This window comes from Hemicordylus capensis, chromosome 6, assembly GCF_027244095.1.
Source record: "Hemicordylus capensis ecotype Gifberg chromosome 6, rHemCap1.1.pri, whole genome shotgun sequence".
Classification (NCBI taxonomy): Eukaryota; Metazoa; Chordata; class Lepidosauria; order Squamata; family Cordylidae; genus Hemicordylus; species Hemicordylus capensis.
Genome location: NC_069662.1, coordinates 58,035,261 through 58,055,198, shown reverse-complemented (window position 1 = coordinate 58,055,198; position 19,938 = coordinate 58,035,261). Strand labels below are relative to the sequence as shown.

The window sequence follows — 19,938 nt, the reverse complement described above, 5'->3', positions numbered from 1 at the left end:
TGGAAAGCGCCTTCCAGGTTAAGGCTGTCTACTAATGCCAGGTTTAATGTCATGTGTAGCTTGGTGCTCAGTATTTACAGTTAGTTCCTGAATGGACGAGTTAAAAAATAACTGAGGAACCCGTTCTGGAACGGAACTCACATTTTTAGTTTTTGATTCTTTGCATTATGCTGTGTGTACCTATTTCTCTATTGTCCAGGGCTGTTTGTGTTATCGGTAAAACCAAAGGATGAATGGAAGGAAGGCATGAATGAAGGCATGAAGGCATGATTGATGTCCCCCAAACGTCTAGTAGTGGAGGCATGCTTTCCCCCCTGATAGAAAATGAGAGGCACACTTTCTTCCTAGGTCTGCAAAGGCTTACTTTTAGAATGTGGAAGCATAATAGCCACCTGCCCTCACAGGAGCCCACCCCATGTGGTGTTTTCCATGAGCCACTGAGTTGGGGGCTGGGGCAGATCTACCACGGGGCCACTGTGTGCAGCAAAAACCCATCACTCAGTGAGACCAGGTTTTGGGGAGCCATGCACTACCTGCCTCTCGCTCGCTCTCTTGCCTCTCTCTCTTTCTCTCCCCCTGTCACCATCAGCAGCAAAAAGCTGGCATGGGCAAATGACATCACAGGCCAATGACATGTGCCAAGAGGTAACATCATTAGCCCAAATGTTGGCCCTTTGCTGCCGGCAGCAACAGGGACAGAGGCAGGTAGGTGGTAGGAAGGCATCCCCCCCCCCAGCTTCCCTCGTGTTCCTGCTGATTTTGCTTTTCCAGGACATTTGCAGAGTTCATGAGTTCTGCAAGCACAGAGGGCAGACACTGGCACAAAAAAGGAAACACACCAGACAGACCCAATCTAAACTAGGGTGCTCCATTCTACACGCCCCCCCCCCAAAAAAAACCACTCTTCCCTTTTCCCCTTTGAAGAGAGACAGACAGTTCTGTTGCATGGCAGAATTGAGAGGGCAAGGACTGGCCTTGGGGGGCCACTCAGACTCTGTGGGCCAGGAGGCATTCGTTTCCCTTTGCCATATTAGCGGTACGCCCCTGGACATCAGAAATGTGAGCAGCACCTTGCTGACAGTGCAGGGACTGCAATGCCAAAACACAGGCAGTACGGAAGCACACTTAGTGGATAGTAATGACACTTTTGTAGCATATATTCTGAAAGCGCCCAGGCTATGAAAGTGGATATTAAGCACGGCCCATTCCTATGCATGTCTAAAAGATGCTATATAGAGAACTTGCAAATAAATACAAGCTGAGAGTTTACAGAGAATCCAGAGCCTCCTGCAGATTGTTGCTTTTTTCTTCTGGGATCTGATGGGGAGGTCACATGGGAAGAAGGCTTCTGGTGCAATTTTCAATGCGCCCCCTGCTGGCCACCTCTTGCTTCTCATTACTAACCCACCCCTATTTTCAAATTTATTTTCTGGTGAATGTGAGCTAATCACAAAAAGCAAGGAGTGGCCAATGGGGTGGTGCAGCAAAAATTGCACCAAGGGCCTTCTTCCCATGTGACCTCCCCATCAGATCCCAGGAGAAAAACCAGCAGCAATCTTGGGAAGGCTCTGCATTCTATGTAAACTCTCCGCTTGTATTTATTTGCAAGTTCTCTATATAGCATCTTTTACTGCCGTCTAAAAAACATCCTAGATATATGATAGTAATGCCCACCATTAGGTACAGTGAAGGGAAGTTAACATGGTGTAGAGTTGTTGGTTTTTTATATCAATAACTTGCAAAATCAGATCAAATGACTTGCAAAATTAGATCTCAATCTATTTAGGGCATCGGGAAATTTTCTACAGTTTTTTTTTTTTTTTGAGAGAGAGAGAGAGAGAGAGAGAAACCCCCCCACACACACACACAAATTTTAAGCAAATGAGGGGAAATTTGCATGGGAAACTTTTTCATATAAATTCCTTCCAGAAAATTCATATCTCTGTTGATGACTGGAGAACATAAGCTATCCCCTTACCCATTTTGCACCTTTCTTCTTTCTGCCCAGAAAGGTCCTTTGAAGGAGAATAAACAGAAGAAATTAACACCCAGGCCTGATCATTTGCCTTGGAATGCTTATTATTTAATTTAATTTAATTTATTTATTCAATTTCTATACCGCCCTTACAAAAATGGCTGAGGGCAGTTTACACAGAGATATAACAGACAAATAAGATTGATCCCTGTCCCCAAAGGGCTCACCCTCTAAAAGAAACATAAGACAGACACCAGCAACAGTCACTGGAGGTACTGTGCTGGGGGTGGATAGGGCCAGTTACTCTTCTCCTGCTAAATAAAGAGAACCATCATGTTAAAAGGGGCCTCTTTGCCAAGACAGCAGGGAAGATGGAGGAGGGAGAGAATGGAACAAACTGAAACGTTCAGAGGCGTAACTAGGAAAAATAGCACCTAGGGCAAGCACTGAAATTGCGCCCCTGTCCAAACAGGAATGATGGGACTTGTAGTCAACAATATCTGGAAATCCTTGTTAAAAGGAACACTGTACCATCTAGACATGGTTGTTGATCAAAACCTGAAAACATGAGCCATCTCTGTAAAAGACTTAGAACAACAGTCAGGAGTTATGCGAGGATTCCAAGTGTCATTTTCTCTGTCTCATCTCATTCTTTTAAAAAAACATGACTTTGTCCTGGAGGATCACCTGCCCAAATAGCCACTAGCAAAATAGGGGAAGAAGAAGGTGCTGGTGTGTGTGTGTGTGTCTGTCTGTTTGTCTGTCTGTCTGTCTATAAACCAGTGAATGATTCCTCCCTTTGTCTTACGATGACTGTTGGCTCATGATGGGGTATATGTGCATTCACCACACCAGTGCTTACTTTGACACCAAGAGGGAGGAGGATACATTAGTTTGCCACACTAGACAGAGGCATTTGCAACAGGAGCAGACAGCCAAGTTCTGCCAAGGCCAAAACCAGCCCCTGCCAGACTAAGAAATCATTGTAATTTGCCCCTTCCTGTCACAAGCAGTGTGCTGTTCTTTGATTATTGACTCTAACTTCCATCCATAACCCCAGTCATGGATGGAAAATTCAGGGTCCATTTACAAGAGACACATTTTCTACATGGAAGTTTCTTCTGTGCAGGTGTTGTGCAGAAACCCATGTGTAGTTTCTCCCCATTCATATAAGTAGAACAGTGAGAGTGTCCCTAATTGTTGTGAACTCTGAACTCAAAGTTCACAGCAATTAAAGTCACACACAGTTCTATTTATGAATGGGGAGATACTCCTATGCATTGCAATGAAAGGAAAACATTCTTTAAAAAAATATTTTTTAAAAGCAATAAATCCTACAAACTTGGGTCTGCCTGGGGAGAGTTGAGGCCAGACCTGTCATGCCCCCAGACCCACTTTGAGGTGCCCTGGCACCCCCCAAGGGGGAGAATGGGCCGGGTGGGCTGCCTCAAATACCCATTATACTTTATGGGAGGAATGCAAAAAATTGAAAAATCTAAAATCACAGAAATGTCCGATTGATTTGGGGTTCTGTGAATGCTTGGCACCTCTGGGTGCCCACCACCCACCCCAGTTTTGTGACGCTAGCAGGCCACCATACCAACACACAGTGAGACAACTAAGAAGAAACCAAAAAGCCACCACAGAAACAGACCTGCTGCTGTGCCAACACAACTTCAAAGCCAAGGGGGACCACACCAAACAACAGCACAGACTACACAACAACAGCCACAAACCAACAAGCCCTAACGAGATGGTGCAAGGCAGTAAAGCCAACCCGGCGTGCAAACTGCAAAGAAAGAGGGGCAAGCAGGGGTGTATCTAGGGTAGGGCAGGCAGGGCACGTGCCCCAGAAACCACTTGAAGGGGGGCGCCATTTTTAAAAATTAAAAAAAAAATAATAAATGCCCACCAAAAACAAAATGGCCAGCACACATGCTCAAATGGCCTCTGTGAGGCCCTAGGCTATGTCAGGTCTCACAGAGGCCATTTGAGTATGCACGGTGGCCATTTTGTTTTCAGCGACTATTTTAAAAAATATATTTTAAAAAACGGCCATTGCACATGCTCAAATGGTCCCTGCAAGGCTCTAGAGGCCAGCAGGGGGAGGGGGAACTTTTGCAGATCCCCGCCACAGCCTTTAGGAAGCCCCCTGAAGGGGCTACAGGTTTTTTTTTTTTTTAAATAATATATATGCCACTGTACACATATTTAGTTTGGCACTCTGTACAGAGAATCAGGGTTTGTGAATACTGAGCTGAAGCTTATGAGCTAGGATTGTATTTATTTGCTCTTACTTTGCTTCTTGTGATAAGTGAGTTAAATGAGTCCTAATAATATGGCTATTAATGGTGAGTTTGTCTTTGAATCAGTGTGAAATCCTTATTATTAAGGCCACTGGGAGTTTCTTGCTCTCTTTCTCTCATTTTAACTGTCTTTCTAAAATACTAGAATATATTCCAAGCAGTGACACAGTTTACTCTGCATATCCTTTAATTATTTTCAGAGTATTTGGGAAATTCTCCCAAATTCAAATTCTCCATTTATTTTTAAAACTTATGTAATAATGATGCTACAATGCATAGTAGAGAATTAGACAGGCACTTCTGTTTAGTTTTCCAAGTACACCTCCACATAGTATTTGGGTATTTCATGAGCCCCAGCATACTGAAATTTGTAGTTTTCCAGCATTTTTTGGTCTGGCTATGTCCACTGCTAAATATTTTTTTAAAATATTAAAAGATTAATGAGCTTGACTTGTATTTTTCAGCTGATATTATGGTAAAGTTATCTGAAAGATGGTTTTCAGATGCTTGGACAGGGGGCGGAATTCCAGTGCTTGCCCTAGTCGCTATTTTCCCTAGATACGCCTCTGGAATGGAAGCTTTTTAACTCCCAAGTCCAAACACCAGACGAGGTGGAGGAGGAGGGATTGAGCACCAATGGGTGTATGTGCTGGATACATATTTCCAACTAAAAGAGAGTGAGAGGGTGAGTATCCTGTGGCCCCACATTCACTGCACTGCCCCACCCTTTATGTTTCTCTTTCCCATTTTTCATGCACAGACCCCTCCCCGCGAAGCAAAATCTCTTTGCGCTGGGAGAACGACAGAGAAGGATCAGGGGCGGGGGGGGGGACATCTCACCTATCCTGGTTGCCTTTCCTGTATGTGCCAGATAAGGGGAGGGGGGGTCAGTAGCTAATTGTCTCATCCACCCCCACCCCCACCACACACATACCACTTCCCCTGCCTTGGGGCATGTAGGCTCTTCTGGGTGGCTTTAATGGTTTGTAGGGTTTCTCCATCTTCTTTCTCCCCCAAATAGTTTGAACATACATTGCCCAAATTCTATGGCACCTCCACTGGGGAAACTCATCTTAAATGAAGCCTGCTCTTCCCAGCCACCTAAGGGAGAGAGAAAAAGCATGTTGTAGCCAAGAGATTACTTTTGAAATGCCTTTCCATTAAAGAGGCTGTCAATGAGCTGGTCGCTAGTCACCATCACTCTATTTGAGCTCCCCACCCCCACCCCGGTATTCTACAGATCTATGTCGTCCCAAAAATAAAGGACAGCCTTTTTAGAAATCTGGCACATGCTCTCTCTCCTGGATCCAAATTTCAGCTTGGATCACATATTCAAGATGACTTAATGCATACTTTTTACCTCCTCCTCCTCACCCCAAGCCCACTACCTTGTACTTGCAGTCATGGTGGCTGAGGAATGAGAGAAGTGTGTGTGTCCCTGCCTCACTTTTTAAATGCATGCTTAGAGTGAAGTGGGAAATATAATTTGCATTAGCAATTGCGAAGACAGATCCTCGATGGTAGTTATTCGAGACTAATTGGCACAAAGATATTGTGTAAGTTTCAATAATGAGATGGAGGGGAGTAAGAAGAATTTTGTGAAGGTGGTTGTTCATGCTGGCCAGTGAATTGCTGTGAAATGCAAACCTTACTTATATGTTAAAATATACATAAGAATCCCGCCCCCACCACCACACACACACAGACACTCACTCAGTTCTGGACTTGTAAAGGTAAAGTGTGCCGTCAAGTCGATTTCAACTCCTGGCAACCACAGACCCCTGTGGTTGTCTTAGGTAGAATACAGGAGGGGTTTACCATTGCCATCTCCCTCACAGTATGAGATGATGCCTTTCAGCATCTTCCATGTAGCATGTGTATAAATGTATCTGTAAGGGACAGAGAGGAGCCATGAGATTTCATAACCCCATGTGAAATGAGCCTGTTCTTCTATATGCCTTAAAATAACACAGCTTGAGAGGCTGATACTTATCTCCTCAGCTATCCTGGAGACCTTACTTCTTATAAAGTCAGAGCCAAAGGTAGGGAGCTGGAGGTGAGAGAAAATGTTTTTTTGTGTGCCACACGGCGCATGGTGCATTATTTAGGTGTGTGAGAGAGAGTGATGTGCACACACTGCCTTGATAGTGCTGCCCAGAACAAAACTCTTCCCACTCACTGATGGTAAGAACTAGAAGGAACACTGGTGGGAGGGCAGGCAGCTCGTGGAAACTGGTGGGGAGAGAGAACTTAAAACAGTGCTATTGTAGGACTGAAGGGGAGATTGTGGAGTGACTCATAGAGTGAATTAAGATGCCATCTGCTTCCGTTTCTAACTATCCTGCAGAAACTGGGCTACATAGGAACACATATATCCAAACTAATTTATTAGTATAGAATTGTGCTTTCTTAATAGTTACAAGTGATATTTCATTTGAAGTATTTATAGTAACCTATAAGTAACAGAAAACAGAGGTCAGATATCAAAAGTTAACAGAAAAAAATAATTATTAAATGAAACCCAAAAGGTATGGTGAAACCTACCCATTCTGCTCAAAACCTGGCACTCTCCCCACATACTTCCCACTGCCCTCTCAGTGCCCCCAGTCCGGCCCTATATAGTTGAGCTTGTATCTTGTGCTCACTGCTACTTTTCCCCCTTCCAAGTTGGACATCCCAGTTAGTCAGCCTTTCCTCAAGTCTTGAATTGAGAAACATTTGTCATAAGGCAATGGGAGCACAAATGAAACAATCTAGCACATGGGGTACTCTAAAATCTAAGTGCTGCAGAAATCATAGTAGAAAAGATTCTGCTTCCACTAAAGAAGGTCAAAGCTGTAGGATGAGCTTAAAGTGGTTTTATATACAGATGATATTCATTCATCAAATGAATGAATGAATGAATGAATGAATATCACTTTCGGACCTAGCTAACTCTGCCCTTCCCTTGATGAAACTGATTGCTAAATATGCTTCTCTTTCAGGATGAAAAATTAATTGGTCAAAATCTGATGCACTATATTTGTGTAGGGAATGTCTTTCTGGTAAGAGACACCCTTCTATTACAGCAGCGTGCACAGAGGCAAAACACAGCAGAGTCTGCCTAGGCATGCGTGTATGCTGAGAGCAAAAGAAATTATTTGGAGCTAGTTCATAGTTTCAAATCAATGAGTCTTTATTGGAGAACTCCATTCTAGATAGGAAAGTGGAGAGATAGTATCTCTAATCTAGCTAGCTAGCTGGATGCAGAGAGATGCTGTCTGCATCTCTGCACACATGGTGCAGAGAGAGAGGCAAGCCTGTGGGTGATAGAGGGAAGAAAGGAAGGTAGGAAGGAGGGGAGGCAGGAAGTCCCTGAGAGTAGCAAATTAAAGGGATAGTGTCAGAGCAGTAGAGAGGAGGAATGACCAATGTTTTGATCCCTGTAGCCCTCTGACTCACTAGTCTGTCGTGTCATTGAGGCATTAGGTAACACAGAGTCCTTCACTTCCAACAATTTGGGTCCTTGCCAAAAGATATTTCTTTAATTATGTTGGGTGTCCATTGACAGAAATATCAGTTCACATACTTGAGTGTTACTAATTCCAAAGACTGAATGAGTGAGTGAGTGAATGAATGAATGAATGAGCATTACTATTTATATACTGCTTTTCAACAGAAGTTTCCAAAGTGGTTTACATAGATGTAAATAAATAAGTAAAATGTCAAGCGATCTCATTAAATTTAGACCCCCTTCTTAATAAAATTGAGATCAATGTATAACACCAGGGCAAATTACACTTTACAGGGCAAAATTAATGCACTCAAATCTAATGGAATATCTAGAATGATTTGTGTTTTGCTTGGCTTACCGCTGAAGGGACCACAAACTTATTTTATGAAAATTGAGAAGATGTTTCTTACCTTCATATGCTTGCCTTCACACTGCAAAAGCTCCACCTTCCCCTCAAAAAGGGAGGCGTTAACCTACCACAGTGCAGGTATTAACATAATGCCTTTTTGGACTGAAATAATTGGATGTTGGATAAAACTATAAACGCTATTAGCTGGGCTGGGCACAGAGCATCTGCGCCTCTGCCGGCCCGCTTCTCCCTCCCACCCAGCCATGGTTTCTCTCTGGCTTTCAAGCCAGCCCATCCCCTCCTCCTGCCTGCCGCCTCCTCATCCCGGCAGCCGTTTTCTCCCGTCCCCATCGCTAGTCCGGCAGCTGCTTGCAAACTCTTGCGAGAGCTGCCACACATGGGATTAGCACAGGGTACGCCTAGGAAAAATAAATATATAGATGCCTGTCTAGGCATACATTGAGAAGCAATAGCATGCTCCTCTTAGAAAAGATCTGGCCCTAAATTCTAAGTTTTTGAAATATCCCAAGAGATTTCCCCCTTACAACTGTGGCAACATGCAGTGCATGGGAATCTCCTTTTAATGCACCTCTGAATCTTTACTCACATGACTCACTAACATTGTGCAGTGATCCCCAAATAAAGATAGCCAAACAATAATTCTTATGGAAATAATGGACTGAGAAGGGGCTATTTATCTTACCTCAACTAAGATGTCCCTTTACTGGAATTTAAATCATTTGCAGTTAAAAGAAGAATGTGGTTTAAAACAACAAGCACCCTGGCAATACCTACAGTTGTATCACAGTATAGCAGTTTGGCTCAGCCCTGATGCCCTTGGAGCCTCAGAGCATCCTGAAATTCTAGCTTTTCGGAAATCAGTCTCTAAGTTGGCAATGGCTCACAAATTTTGATGCAGTGTTCTAAGAGCAACCAATCTTGATGTTTTGAAGAAAGAATGATTGGAATAGGAATTCAGTCCAGGAAATCTTACAGGTCCATTGGAAAGCGGTTGTAGCGAATATCCTGAAGTCCTCTCTTGATAATTCAACTCCAGTTGAGGAGGAGGAGGAGGAGGAGGAGGAGGAGGAGGAGGAGGAGGAGAAGAAGAAGAAGAAGAAGAAGAAGAAGAAGAAGGAGAAGAAGAAGGAGAAGAAGAAGAAGAAGAAGAAGAAGAAGAAGAAGAAGAAGAAGAAGAAGAAGAAGAAGAAGAAGAAACAACTAGCATTACATTCTTATCGGACCCTGGACAGATTTTTTAGATTGGGGATCACAACCTTTTGGAGAGCCAGAGTGGTGTAATGGTTAGAGTGCTGGACTAGGACTGGGGAGACCCAAATTCAAATCCCCATTCAGCCATGATACTAGCTGGGTGACTCTGGGCCAGTCACTTCTCTCTCAGCCTAACCTACTTCACAGGGTTGTTGTGAGGAGAAACTTAAGTATGTAGTACACCGCTCTGGGCTCCTTGAAGGAAGAGCGGGATATAAAATGTTAATAATAATAATAATAATAAAAATGATGATGATGATGATAATGATGATGATGATGATGGCACAGCAGGGAAGTACATTGCCAAGGGAGCAAGAGGTTGCTGGTTTGAATCCCCGCTGATATGTTTCCCAGAGTATGGGAAACACCAATATCAGGCAGCAGAGATATAGGAAAATGCATAATCTCATACTGCAGGAGAGATGGCAATGGTAAACCACTCCTGTATTTTACCAAAGAAAACCACATGGCTCTGTGGTCCAAAGAAATCTTTTTCCTGTGTGTTCCCACCAGCTGGTTCTGGATTTTTCTACAAGAATTTCTCCCTCCCCATCTCCTGGACTCCCTCCACAAAATTTAACCAATCTGCTAAAAAAAACCACCCCCCAAGTGCTTGCAATTGCAAATACTCAGAGCAGGCCATACTCAACAGCTGTCAAACTCCGCTTCACTGAGTTTTGAAAAATGCCAAGTTTTGGGAAATGCCACTCCACACATCAAAGGGAAGTGGTGGGGCATAACAGGCTTTTTTCAAAAGCCACTGAAAATAGAGGACTATTTTAAGTCAGACATAAATTGGGCTAAGCCAAAATGTGCAGCCTCAATTTGGGGAAAAACAGAGTTCTGTTGGTAAAGGTCCCTGATAGCCCAAAGGGACTTCGAAGTAATGGCAGCTGATATGTGAACTCACACTCTTCATCCCGAAGGAGATTCGAACCAAAAGCCATGTGTGCAAAGGCGAGTCAACACTGTCTAGGCAGCACCACTTTACCTTTTGGAGTATGCAGTGTTCCAGGACACATTGACTTCACCTTTTGGGGGAATATATCACTATACACCTATATTTGAATGAGATAGTTGAGTGAATGGACTTAGCTTCAACTGTTCCCTTTAAATCTTCAAAAATTGCAATTGTTCTAGGTTTAATCTCTCAGATTACAGATTTATCAGTAGCCCAAAGGGACTAATTCTGCAACCTTGGACCACATCTGGATGGCTAGTTGACAGATATGGTGGAGCTTGCAGCTATGAAGGAAGTCACCTTCAGGAAGATGGACAAATCCTTCAAATTTCCAGAACTATGGACTTATTTGGGTTCTAAGAGTACATACTCACACAATCAATGTTTGGTTCATGGGAGAGCTGTTTTTCTTCTTATTGTTAAAGTATTTATTTATGTTTAGCTCCTTTTTTTCCTTTTTGAGACTAGTGACTATAATATGCATAACTTGTGTTGTGCTGTTTGATTGGTTTACTACAATTCTTCAATAAATAATAACAAAAAAGGACAAAGCACTTTTAAATTAATGAGTGAAACTCACTATGCACTAGGGTCTGTCATTCTCTCCCCTCAACCTTGAGGGTCCTGTGTCTTGAAGAGTTTGTAGGATAGGCAGGAGTCTAAATTATGCAAATGTTGTGGCATGGAAATCTGGCCACAAGAGCAGCTGTGCCTGTCAGATTTGTAGCTGTCATGCAAATATCTAAAGCAAAACAGCCCTAAGGGTAAAGTTGTGCAGTTGAGCCGGTGTCGACTCCTGGTGACTACAGAGCCCTGTGGTTTTCTTTGATAGAATACAGGAGGGGTTTACCATTGCCTCCTCCCGCACTGTATGAGATGATGCCTTTCAACACCTTCCTATATGACTGCTGCCCAATATAGGTGGGAAACACACCAGCAGGGATTCGAAACAGCAACCTCTTGCTCGCTAGGCAAGTCATTTCTCTGCTGCGTTTCTCTGCTGCGGCTTCAGAGCGGCCCTACTAAAAAGAAATTTGGCAACCCTAACTAGAAATATTCAAAAAAATATTTTTCCATATGCAGCTAGGTGGTTTAAGAGAAACCATTTGTTCTAGGTATATCATCTAGCTTTGCTGTATCTCCAGGTTTGTTAGTTGCTCCATTAGTAGATTTGCAAGTACTGTATCCCTGCAACGTGGCTCTGTTTCCCTATCACTGCAGAGTGGGAAGACAGATGAGTTGTGTGTCTACACAGATGGACATTTGAAGCTCGTAAAGCAACCTGTTTTTCTTCATAGTCTCTGTGCAGTCTCTGTGCATATAGGAGCCTAGCAAGCTTACTGCACCTGATGGTAGGTTACTAATTAGGTTAGGAGAATATATTTTGTAAGACAGAGAAGCCATATTGGGCATCTGACCCTGTTCCCCAAATCATAGCGCTCAATAAACGCTGAGGGTGTTGACCAAATAGCTGGCTAGTCTAGTTTGTCTAGCTCAGAAAAAAGGAGGCCTCTCAAATTAGTCATAGAGGATGAGAGACCACTCTGGTGTTGTTTTCTTAGCCAGTGAAGAAACAAAGTCCTGGTAACAGACAGTCTATTACTGACTTGGCATGATGAAGCCCTATACAAGTAGCACGAGAAAGCATGTTGCATGTTTAGCGTGAGCGAGGCTCTCCTTTTGATCCTGTGGCAGCAGGGCAAGTCAAGGCATGGCGCTATGGGATAACTCTGAGGGACAAATTACTCTGCCAGTGGTCAGAGGTGTTGTGAACACTTAATACCTCTAAGCTAGGCCTGCTCAACTTAGGCCCCCCAGAGGTTTTTCGACAACAACTCCCATAATCCCCAGACATAGTGGCCAACAGACAGGGATTATGGGAATTGTAGGCCAACATCTGCAGGAGGGCCAGAGTTGAGCATCCCTGTTCTATACTCAGCTTACTCCTCCTGGACTTTCTCCCTGCCAAGTAGGAACATCCCCAGGTTCTTGCTCACCTGAGGCAAGCTGTGACTGCCTTGCACTCTCCACAGCATTTAATGGGGCACAGGTTGAGGAGACTGTTTCCTGTCAGAGTCAAACAGTAAGCAATGTCCAAACCACAGCCAATCTGAGTTGTTACAATATCCAGTCAGTCAAACCATGTCCAAGTCGAATTCCACAAACAGAGTCCAAACAGTCCGGAGTCAAAAGCACAGTCAAACAAGCAGGGACAAAGCTGGGTAGCTCACCAAAGCACAACGTTGGTACCAGCAATGTGGTTGTGGCGAAGCCATCTTAAATAGGCTGAAGCCATGTGCTCTCAATCATGGGTCCCTGAGTCAGCAGCTTTCCTTGTTAGTTGAGCCATTCTGCACGTGCATCTCATCTCATCCTGTCTCTTCAACAGATGCCTCTCTACAGCTGAGATTGGCTGCGCCTCCTCCACAGGAGCTGTTGTACTAGCTGCACTCCCTCCTCCACTGTCACACTGCCTGCCTCCTCCTCATCCTCAGAGTCCGACAGCATGCCAATGACACACCTGAAGCAAGCTGTGACTGCCTCACACCCTCCACAGCATTAAAAGGGGCACAGGTTGAGGAGACTGTTTCCTGGCTGGTAGTCTTTTCTCATTACCTTGGCCACCTTTCAAGACTGGCAAGGGGGCTGGGAAATAAGAAACTGCTGCCAGCAAGCAGCCTCCTCTCCTTAAGCCCATATACCAAAGCCTTTCAAAAGTTAGGTGGGCGTATCCACAATGGACCTTCAAAAGGCAGCAAATGGTGGTTGAGCAAGGCCTCTCCCCTCAGCACCCATCCTGAGGGTCCCCCGGTAGCCCATGTGCAGAGCACACAGGTATTCAATGGCGGATCTGCCCCTGCTGCTGCTATAGTTATGATTGTAAAGTAATGGAGGGACAGGAGTATTCTTCGGCACGCACCATGCACAGGTCTCCCCATTTCAGAACAGGAACTAGAATGCTCTACAAAACCTCCAAAACTTCCAAATGTTGTTCTGTATATAAGCAGAACTCTTGCTGCAGAGACCATGGAGAAGCAGAAGAGGTGTGTCTTTTGGAGTTATGTATTTAATAATAATAATAGTATTATAATAGTAATAATGACAGAACTTTGTACAGAGCTCTACAGATAATATAACATTATTTACAAGCGAACAAAGGTCAATCTTCTTCCGTTGCGCTTCCTCTACCTTCACTTCCTCCAGCTTGGCTTCCTCCAGCTTGGCTTCCTGCACCCGAACTTCTGAAAATATAAAGTAGATTAAATTATTAAATTAAAATGCACTCAGTAAATTTTATTTCCCCCCGGTGAATCTGGGAAACATTTCTTTGTTGCCATTACTATGGCAAACTAGAAACTGTGGGCTGGTTTTCACAACTGATGGATAGGATCAGGATGCACCTTTCCATATAGACATACCTGTTTTCAACAGGGAGACTGTGGATCTTACCTAGCCTACCAAGCCATTCTAGGTCCTTTGAGCTTCTGGCTCTTTTGGTATTTCTTGCTTTTCCATAACCTTCCAACCTTGCTTTGTGGTTTGCCAGCACAGCCCAATTCTGGCTCTTACATTTCTTTTACAGGATTGCAGGTACACATACAAGGTGTCTTGCAGCATTCCCACACTAAACCTGGTCTCCTACAGACTAAAATGGTTGCAAAACCTTAATTCCTCATAGTGGGCTGGTTTATACAATTCTAATTAGAGCAGGAGACGTGTCCTACCCAGGTTTGGGAGCTGTGTGTGCTCCCATTTCCGTTAATAACTACACACATGTCAGAAAAATGTTTTGCAAAAGCAGATGTCTTCTTAAGATCACAATCTTGCAGCAGATCAACTCTAGAGGGAAGAAGAAACAGCAAAGGTTTGGACTTTGCAGTTACTCACGCTTTCTTTGACTCTGTGCTAGCGCCACCTTCTGCCGTCGATCTGTTAAAAAGAGTGAAAAGCAAAACTTAAGAACAATTTGTGGCAATCAGGCTTGCTCTCTTCCCTTCTTGGATCTGGTCCTCAGGTCTGAAAAAACCAAAGGCTGTTCAGGTGCTAGAAATGCAACTCTGGATTCCACCCCATAAATTTTGTTTGAGAATTCCATCACAGAGACCAGGTGAGTAAGGATAATGGAGTAGCGCGGGGGGGGGGGGGACGGGGACTGTACCTGGGCCGTGTGCCCCACCAGGGTGCCCCAGGGCATCATCCCCACCTACTGCTACCTGGTGCTGCATCTATCTTCTTTCCCATTGTGACATGGCCCATTCAATCAGTGAGTGCTTTCTGTGCCGGCCCAGTAGGGTTCTTCCTTCCTCTCCTTGGCAAGCAAGAGAGAGAAGCCCCCAGCTGGGTCAACACAGAAAGCGTTCTCCAGTTGGATGCACCATACATCTTGCTCAGCCCCAGAAACGCCTCCTGCATTGGTGTACTGACACAGGGTGGAAGGGGTATGGCCGGCAGGGGATGGCACAGCCGGAGACAAGCCTGGCATCAGAGGAGGAGGCAGTGGCAGTAGCAGTATGTGTGGGGGGAGACCCGGTGCTGACAGAGGAGACATCGTCGGGTGGCGAGGGGACAGGCCTGGCAGCATTGGCAGGAAAAGGGCAGGCACCTGCCTGTCCAGAGTTGCTGCCAGCCTTCCTACAGCCTGGACAGAGACTGGGAGTGGGTGAGGTACTCAAAACAACTTTCTCTGGCCAATCTTTAACAAGCAGAGATTCCATTTCTTCTTTGACTATGTCTTAGTGGGAACTGATTAGTTTGTTTTATGCCTAAGTCTATTGCAATGCATGCAGAGCATCCTATATTAAGTCTGCTCAAAGGTGGAGTAGATAGTGGATGTAGGGTAGAGCAAACTGGCATAAGTAAAAGGTTGTGCAAATTAGCTACCTTTAAAAAAAATGTATCTGACAATCCTACTTTGTACTAGGCTGTCTTAAAGACCAGCTCTAAGATGACCAGATTAATGAGAGGAAGAAACAGGCCCAGATTCCTCTACATGTACTTACCCTCGTTTTGAAGCTTCACTGGGGGGCTTTGTCAATGATGATTTTGGTGATGGTGTGTGCGGAGCTCCTTCCACAGGTGCAGGTATAGACGGACGTGCGGAGTGAGGTGCGGAGTGAGGTGCAGAGGGAGGTGCGGACGGAGGTGCGGACTGATGTACAGACGGACGTGCGGAGTGAGGTGCAGACGGAGGTACGGACTGATATTCGGATGGAGGTACAGACTGAAGTACAGATGGAGGTACGGACTGATGGATGGATGGAGATACTGATGGGGGTACGTATGGATGTACGGATGGAGTTGCAGATGGAGGGCCGTACGGAGTTATGTATGGAGGTACGGATGGAGGTAAGGATGGAGGTACATACGGAGACATATACATGGGCATTGATGGAGGCACAGATGGAGGTGCGGACTGAGGTGCAAAGAGGGACGGATGTGCAGACCTAACAGAATGAAAGCAGACATTATAGAGAATCTGCTGCATCTAGGCCAGCCTGAGCACATTTGCTTACAGCACTACACAAACCAACCATATACACCTTTGCTCCAAACAGTCTGTGCTTTATCAGAGGCAGCGGTGCCCCTAGGTAATTTTGGAGCCTGGACCTAAAGGCTTCTGGAGCCCCTGCCCCACAAGTTAAGCATCATCCCCCTACACACACACATACACATACACACACTGTGACACACACAATATTTTTAATACGTGGATTCTTGAGGGCACAAACAGCAATTGAACTTACAGGAATGTCAGAATATAAAACAGATATATTTATGCAGATATGCACTAGCAGAAACATTTCAACACACAAGGTGAACATATTCCCATCCCACATATTTCTTTTCCCACTCCCTCCTCTGTCTCTAAAGCACCTGGCACAGGTCACAGTTAAACTTGACCACCTGGTGCAGTGTGGGCCAGCGGTGACCACACCACCCAGGACAGACTAAAAAGGATGTGGGGGCCCCCAAGGGGTGTGGAGGCCAGTGTTGCCTCTAGCAGGGATTTCCAGATATTGTTCACTACAACACCCAGCAATGGCCTTTGGCTGCAATGGCCTTTGGCTGGGGATTCTGGGAGCTGTAGTCAACAACATCTGGGAATCCCTGTTAGAGAGAACACTGGTGGAGGCCCTGGACTTCGGCCCCAAAGTTCAGGGGTAAGAGCGCGCCACTGAGCAGAGGCAATTCAGGAGTATATTGACAGCAGCTTCAGGACAAACCAACAAACATCCTTCATCATACAATGCATATTCTCATGGAATTCATTGCCACAAGATGTGGCGATAGCCACAGGCTTGGATGAGTTTGAAAGGAGAGGATACAGATTCATGGAGCAGAGGCCCACTGACAGCTCTATCAAGATAGCTCAATTGAACTTCCACATACAGAGGCAGCATATCTCTGCATACTTGATATTAGGGACAAACACTGGGTGAACATTATTGGTTTCATGCTCTGTTTGTGGTCTAGCCAGTCATGGGTACAGCATGCTAGACTAGATGAATCTTTCACCTGCTCCAGTAGAACTTTTTAATGTTCTATCTGTATCTGGTAACCTCTTGCTTAGATAATTACAATGCATTGTATGTAGGGTTGCTTTTTAAAATGGTCCAGGAACTACAGCTGGTACAAAATAGGGCTGCAAGATTATTAACTACGACTAGACGTTTTCAGCACATTACGCCAGTGCTTCATCAGCTGCACTGGCTCCCAGTCCGTTTCCAGGCCCAATTCAAAGTGCTGGTTTTAACCTTTAAAGCTCTAAATGGCTTGGGGTCGGGTTACCTGAGAGAGTGCCTTGCTCCCTATGTCCCAACCAGGAGCTTAAGATCTTCTTCAAAGGCCCTCTTCTGAATGCTCCTGCCAAACGAGGTGAGGCGGGTGGCTACTAGGGAGAGGGCCTTCTTGGTGGTTACACCCCATTTATGGAATTGCCTCCCGAGTGAGCTTCGCCTGGCTTCATCATTTTGTTCTTTTAGATGCCAAGTAAAGACCTTTTTGTTTAGTCCAGCCTTTTAAATTATGATTTTCAAATTTGATTTTTTAAACGGATTTTAAAAGAGTTGCTTTGTATTGTATTTTGCTTTGTATTGTATTTTGTATTTTCTCTCCCCAGCCCCCTTTTTGGTCTGTTATGATTTAATGTGTTATCTATATAATTAATTCCTGTAGAGGGGATGCGTGGGGATGTGGCAAGCTCTGCCCCCGCTTCAGCCATGACCAATGGCGGGCCCAGAGGGGGTGTCACATGCAAGGGCGGGAGGAAGGAACGTATGTCAGGAGAGCGAGAGGATGACGGGCAGTGGGAGGAGGACAGGCGGTCTCCCTTATTTTTTGGTCCATTAGGATTTAATGTGTTATGTGTTTTAATTTCATGTTTTAATTTCATGTTGTGGGCCACCCAGAGAACAATTTGTTATGGGGTAGCTAACAAAGTTGTTCATTATCGTCATCATCATCTTAAATTTATTACTGGCTGATATCCAGAGTAGCAACCAGAATAGCTGCCAATTTTTGCTGCTCTTTCCTGTCCCCATAAGTGCTCTTTACCTTCCAAAAATCCCTCAAGGACATAGTTTTGGAAGGCAAAGGATACTAACAGAGGCAGGGAAGACAGTGAACATTGCTCCTCCCTCCTGCTGCATGCACACTCTGCTGCTTGGGAAGAGTCTGGATGAGTTAGGAGCAGCCCAGGGGCGTAGCTATAATTGAGCGAAAGGGTTCAAAGAGCACGGGCCCCCAGCTCCTGAGAACCCTCCAGCTCCATCCCTCCCTATTTTCTTCATTATCTCCCTCAATCTGGAGGGCCGCCAGAGAGAGGGATGAACACGGGACCCCTATCCCCTAGCTACGCCCCTGGAGCAACCTCTTGCTGCTCTGGATGTCAGTCACTGTTTTCAATTCAATTGGCTGTGGTGCGTTCCCACTGCGCTCTCTCCTCCCTTTTAAAGAGAGGCCTAAACTTAGTTACATAAGAACATAGGAAGCTGCCTCCCACTGAGTCAGACAATTGGTCCATCTAGTTCAGTATTTTCTACACTGACTGGTAGCAGCTCTCTAAGGCTTCTGGTTGGAAATCTCTCCCAACCCTATCTGGAGATACCAGGGAGGGAACCTGGGACCTTCTGCATGCAAGCAGATGCTCTATCACTGAGCTATGGCCCCCTCCCCTATACCAGGCAGCGCACACATGCAGTCACCCATCCAAATCCAAACCAGGCCAGACCCTGCTCGCTACCGCAAGACCAGCTCTCCTCCAAGTGACATTAATGCACATAGTATTCTACACTAGGTTTTTAGATCGGGAGCATCAAATCTTAGCTTGGGAGCAACGCTTTACATACTTTGCACAATATAATATTTTGAGCCAGTTAAATGTCCTCTTGATGGATCTGCCAATAAGTGTAGGTCACTACACTGAGTAGTCCCAAATGACTAGTTGAAAGGGAAGAAGTAACAGCCTATAATAAGGAACTCTGCAATTACTCACAGTGTCTTGGAACTGGGCTTTCTATCAGGGGACGGTGCAGTCATTTGTGACCTGTAAAGCAAGAGAAGCAGAAGTCAGAGAAATGAATGGGGTTCAAGGCTGCATTCTTCTCCTCCCTAGTCATTTGGTCACCACATTGCAATTACTTCTCAAAGACAGCAGCTTTTTCACAGTCACTCAGCTGTAGCGCTAGATATACAGTGTCAGCTCCAGTGCTGATGCTGCCCGAGGTGAGGTCCATGCGCTGCTGGCCACACCCTTGACACTGGCAGCAGCATCAGGGGACAAGGCCAGAGCTGCCTCTTTCATGCACCCATTCCTCATCACTGCCATGCGGATGGATTTTGAACTGCAGATCGGCTGTGTGGGAGGAACCAGCTCCCTTTTCACCCTCCTCACTGCTGAACCTGCAGTTTAAAATCCCATCCCCAATGGGGAAGAGCGAAGGAGGTCATGGAGACAGGAAGGGAGGGTGGCAGGGAGCCAGGAGTGGCAGGCAGGTGATGTGACATCTGGCCAGTGAAGGGCAGGTCACTCAAGCAATACTGTTATTCTGCAAGCAAAAGAGTTTGCTGTCATTATGCTTGAAAATGTATAACTGATTCAAAGTGTGGACAGGGCGCTTTCCAGATTGCACGCTATCACAGTGTCACAATGGGTCCCTTAAGTGTGCTTCTGTACTGCCTGTGTTTTGACATCACAGCCCCTGTGTTGTAAGGAAGGTGCCTTTCATATTTCCAGTGCCTTCTTTTGGGTTTTATTGCTGTCTCACAGCCCTATAACGTTGCATCTGTATTGCAAAAAAAAAGCAAAAAAAAAAAGCTGTATTTGCCTGTTGTAGGAGGCTTGCCCCCTTATAATCCGACACTGCCTTTTGGATTTTATTGCTGTGTCACAGCTCTATAATGTTGCATCTGCATTGCACACACACACACACACACACACACACACACACAGAGAGAGCTGTATCTGCCCGTTGTAGGAGGCTTGCCCCCTTATAATGGCTCTCTAATGTGGTTTGAATTTGGGGCCACAAAACGTTGCAGTTTACACTGCTTTTTGCGGTGTAAGGCTCACAATCTGTAAAG

General features: G+C 45.1%; 1 protein-coding gene across 2 annotated transcripts in view; it reads right to left on the bottom strand.

Annotated features, from left to right (window-relative positions):
* The window catches only part of LOC128330118 (uncharacterized), a 46,327-nt gene that overhangs the window by 6,390 nt on the left and 19,999 nt on the right, over window positions 1–19,938 (bottom strand). Inside the window, exons 7-10 of one of the 2 annotated variants that reach the window (XM_053262441.1) lie at window positions 18,851–18,901; window positions 15,357–15,800; window positions 14,245–14,286; window positions 13,406–13,598 (exon numbers count right to left, since the gene is read on the bottom strand). The exons of the other annotated variant lie outside the window; for it this stretch is intronic. Coding sequence (XP_053118416.1) covers window positions 13,517–13,598; window positions 14,245–14,286; window positions 15,357–15,800; window positions 18,851–18,901 — 619 coding nt within the window. The 3' untranslated portion in view covers window positions 13,406–13,516. Of the gene's footprint in view, window positions 1–13,405; window positions 13,599–14,244; window positions 14,287–15,356; window positions 15,801–18,850; window positions 18,902–19,938 lie in introns of those variants that run through there. 2 annotated transcript variants of the gene reach the window in all.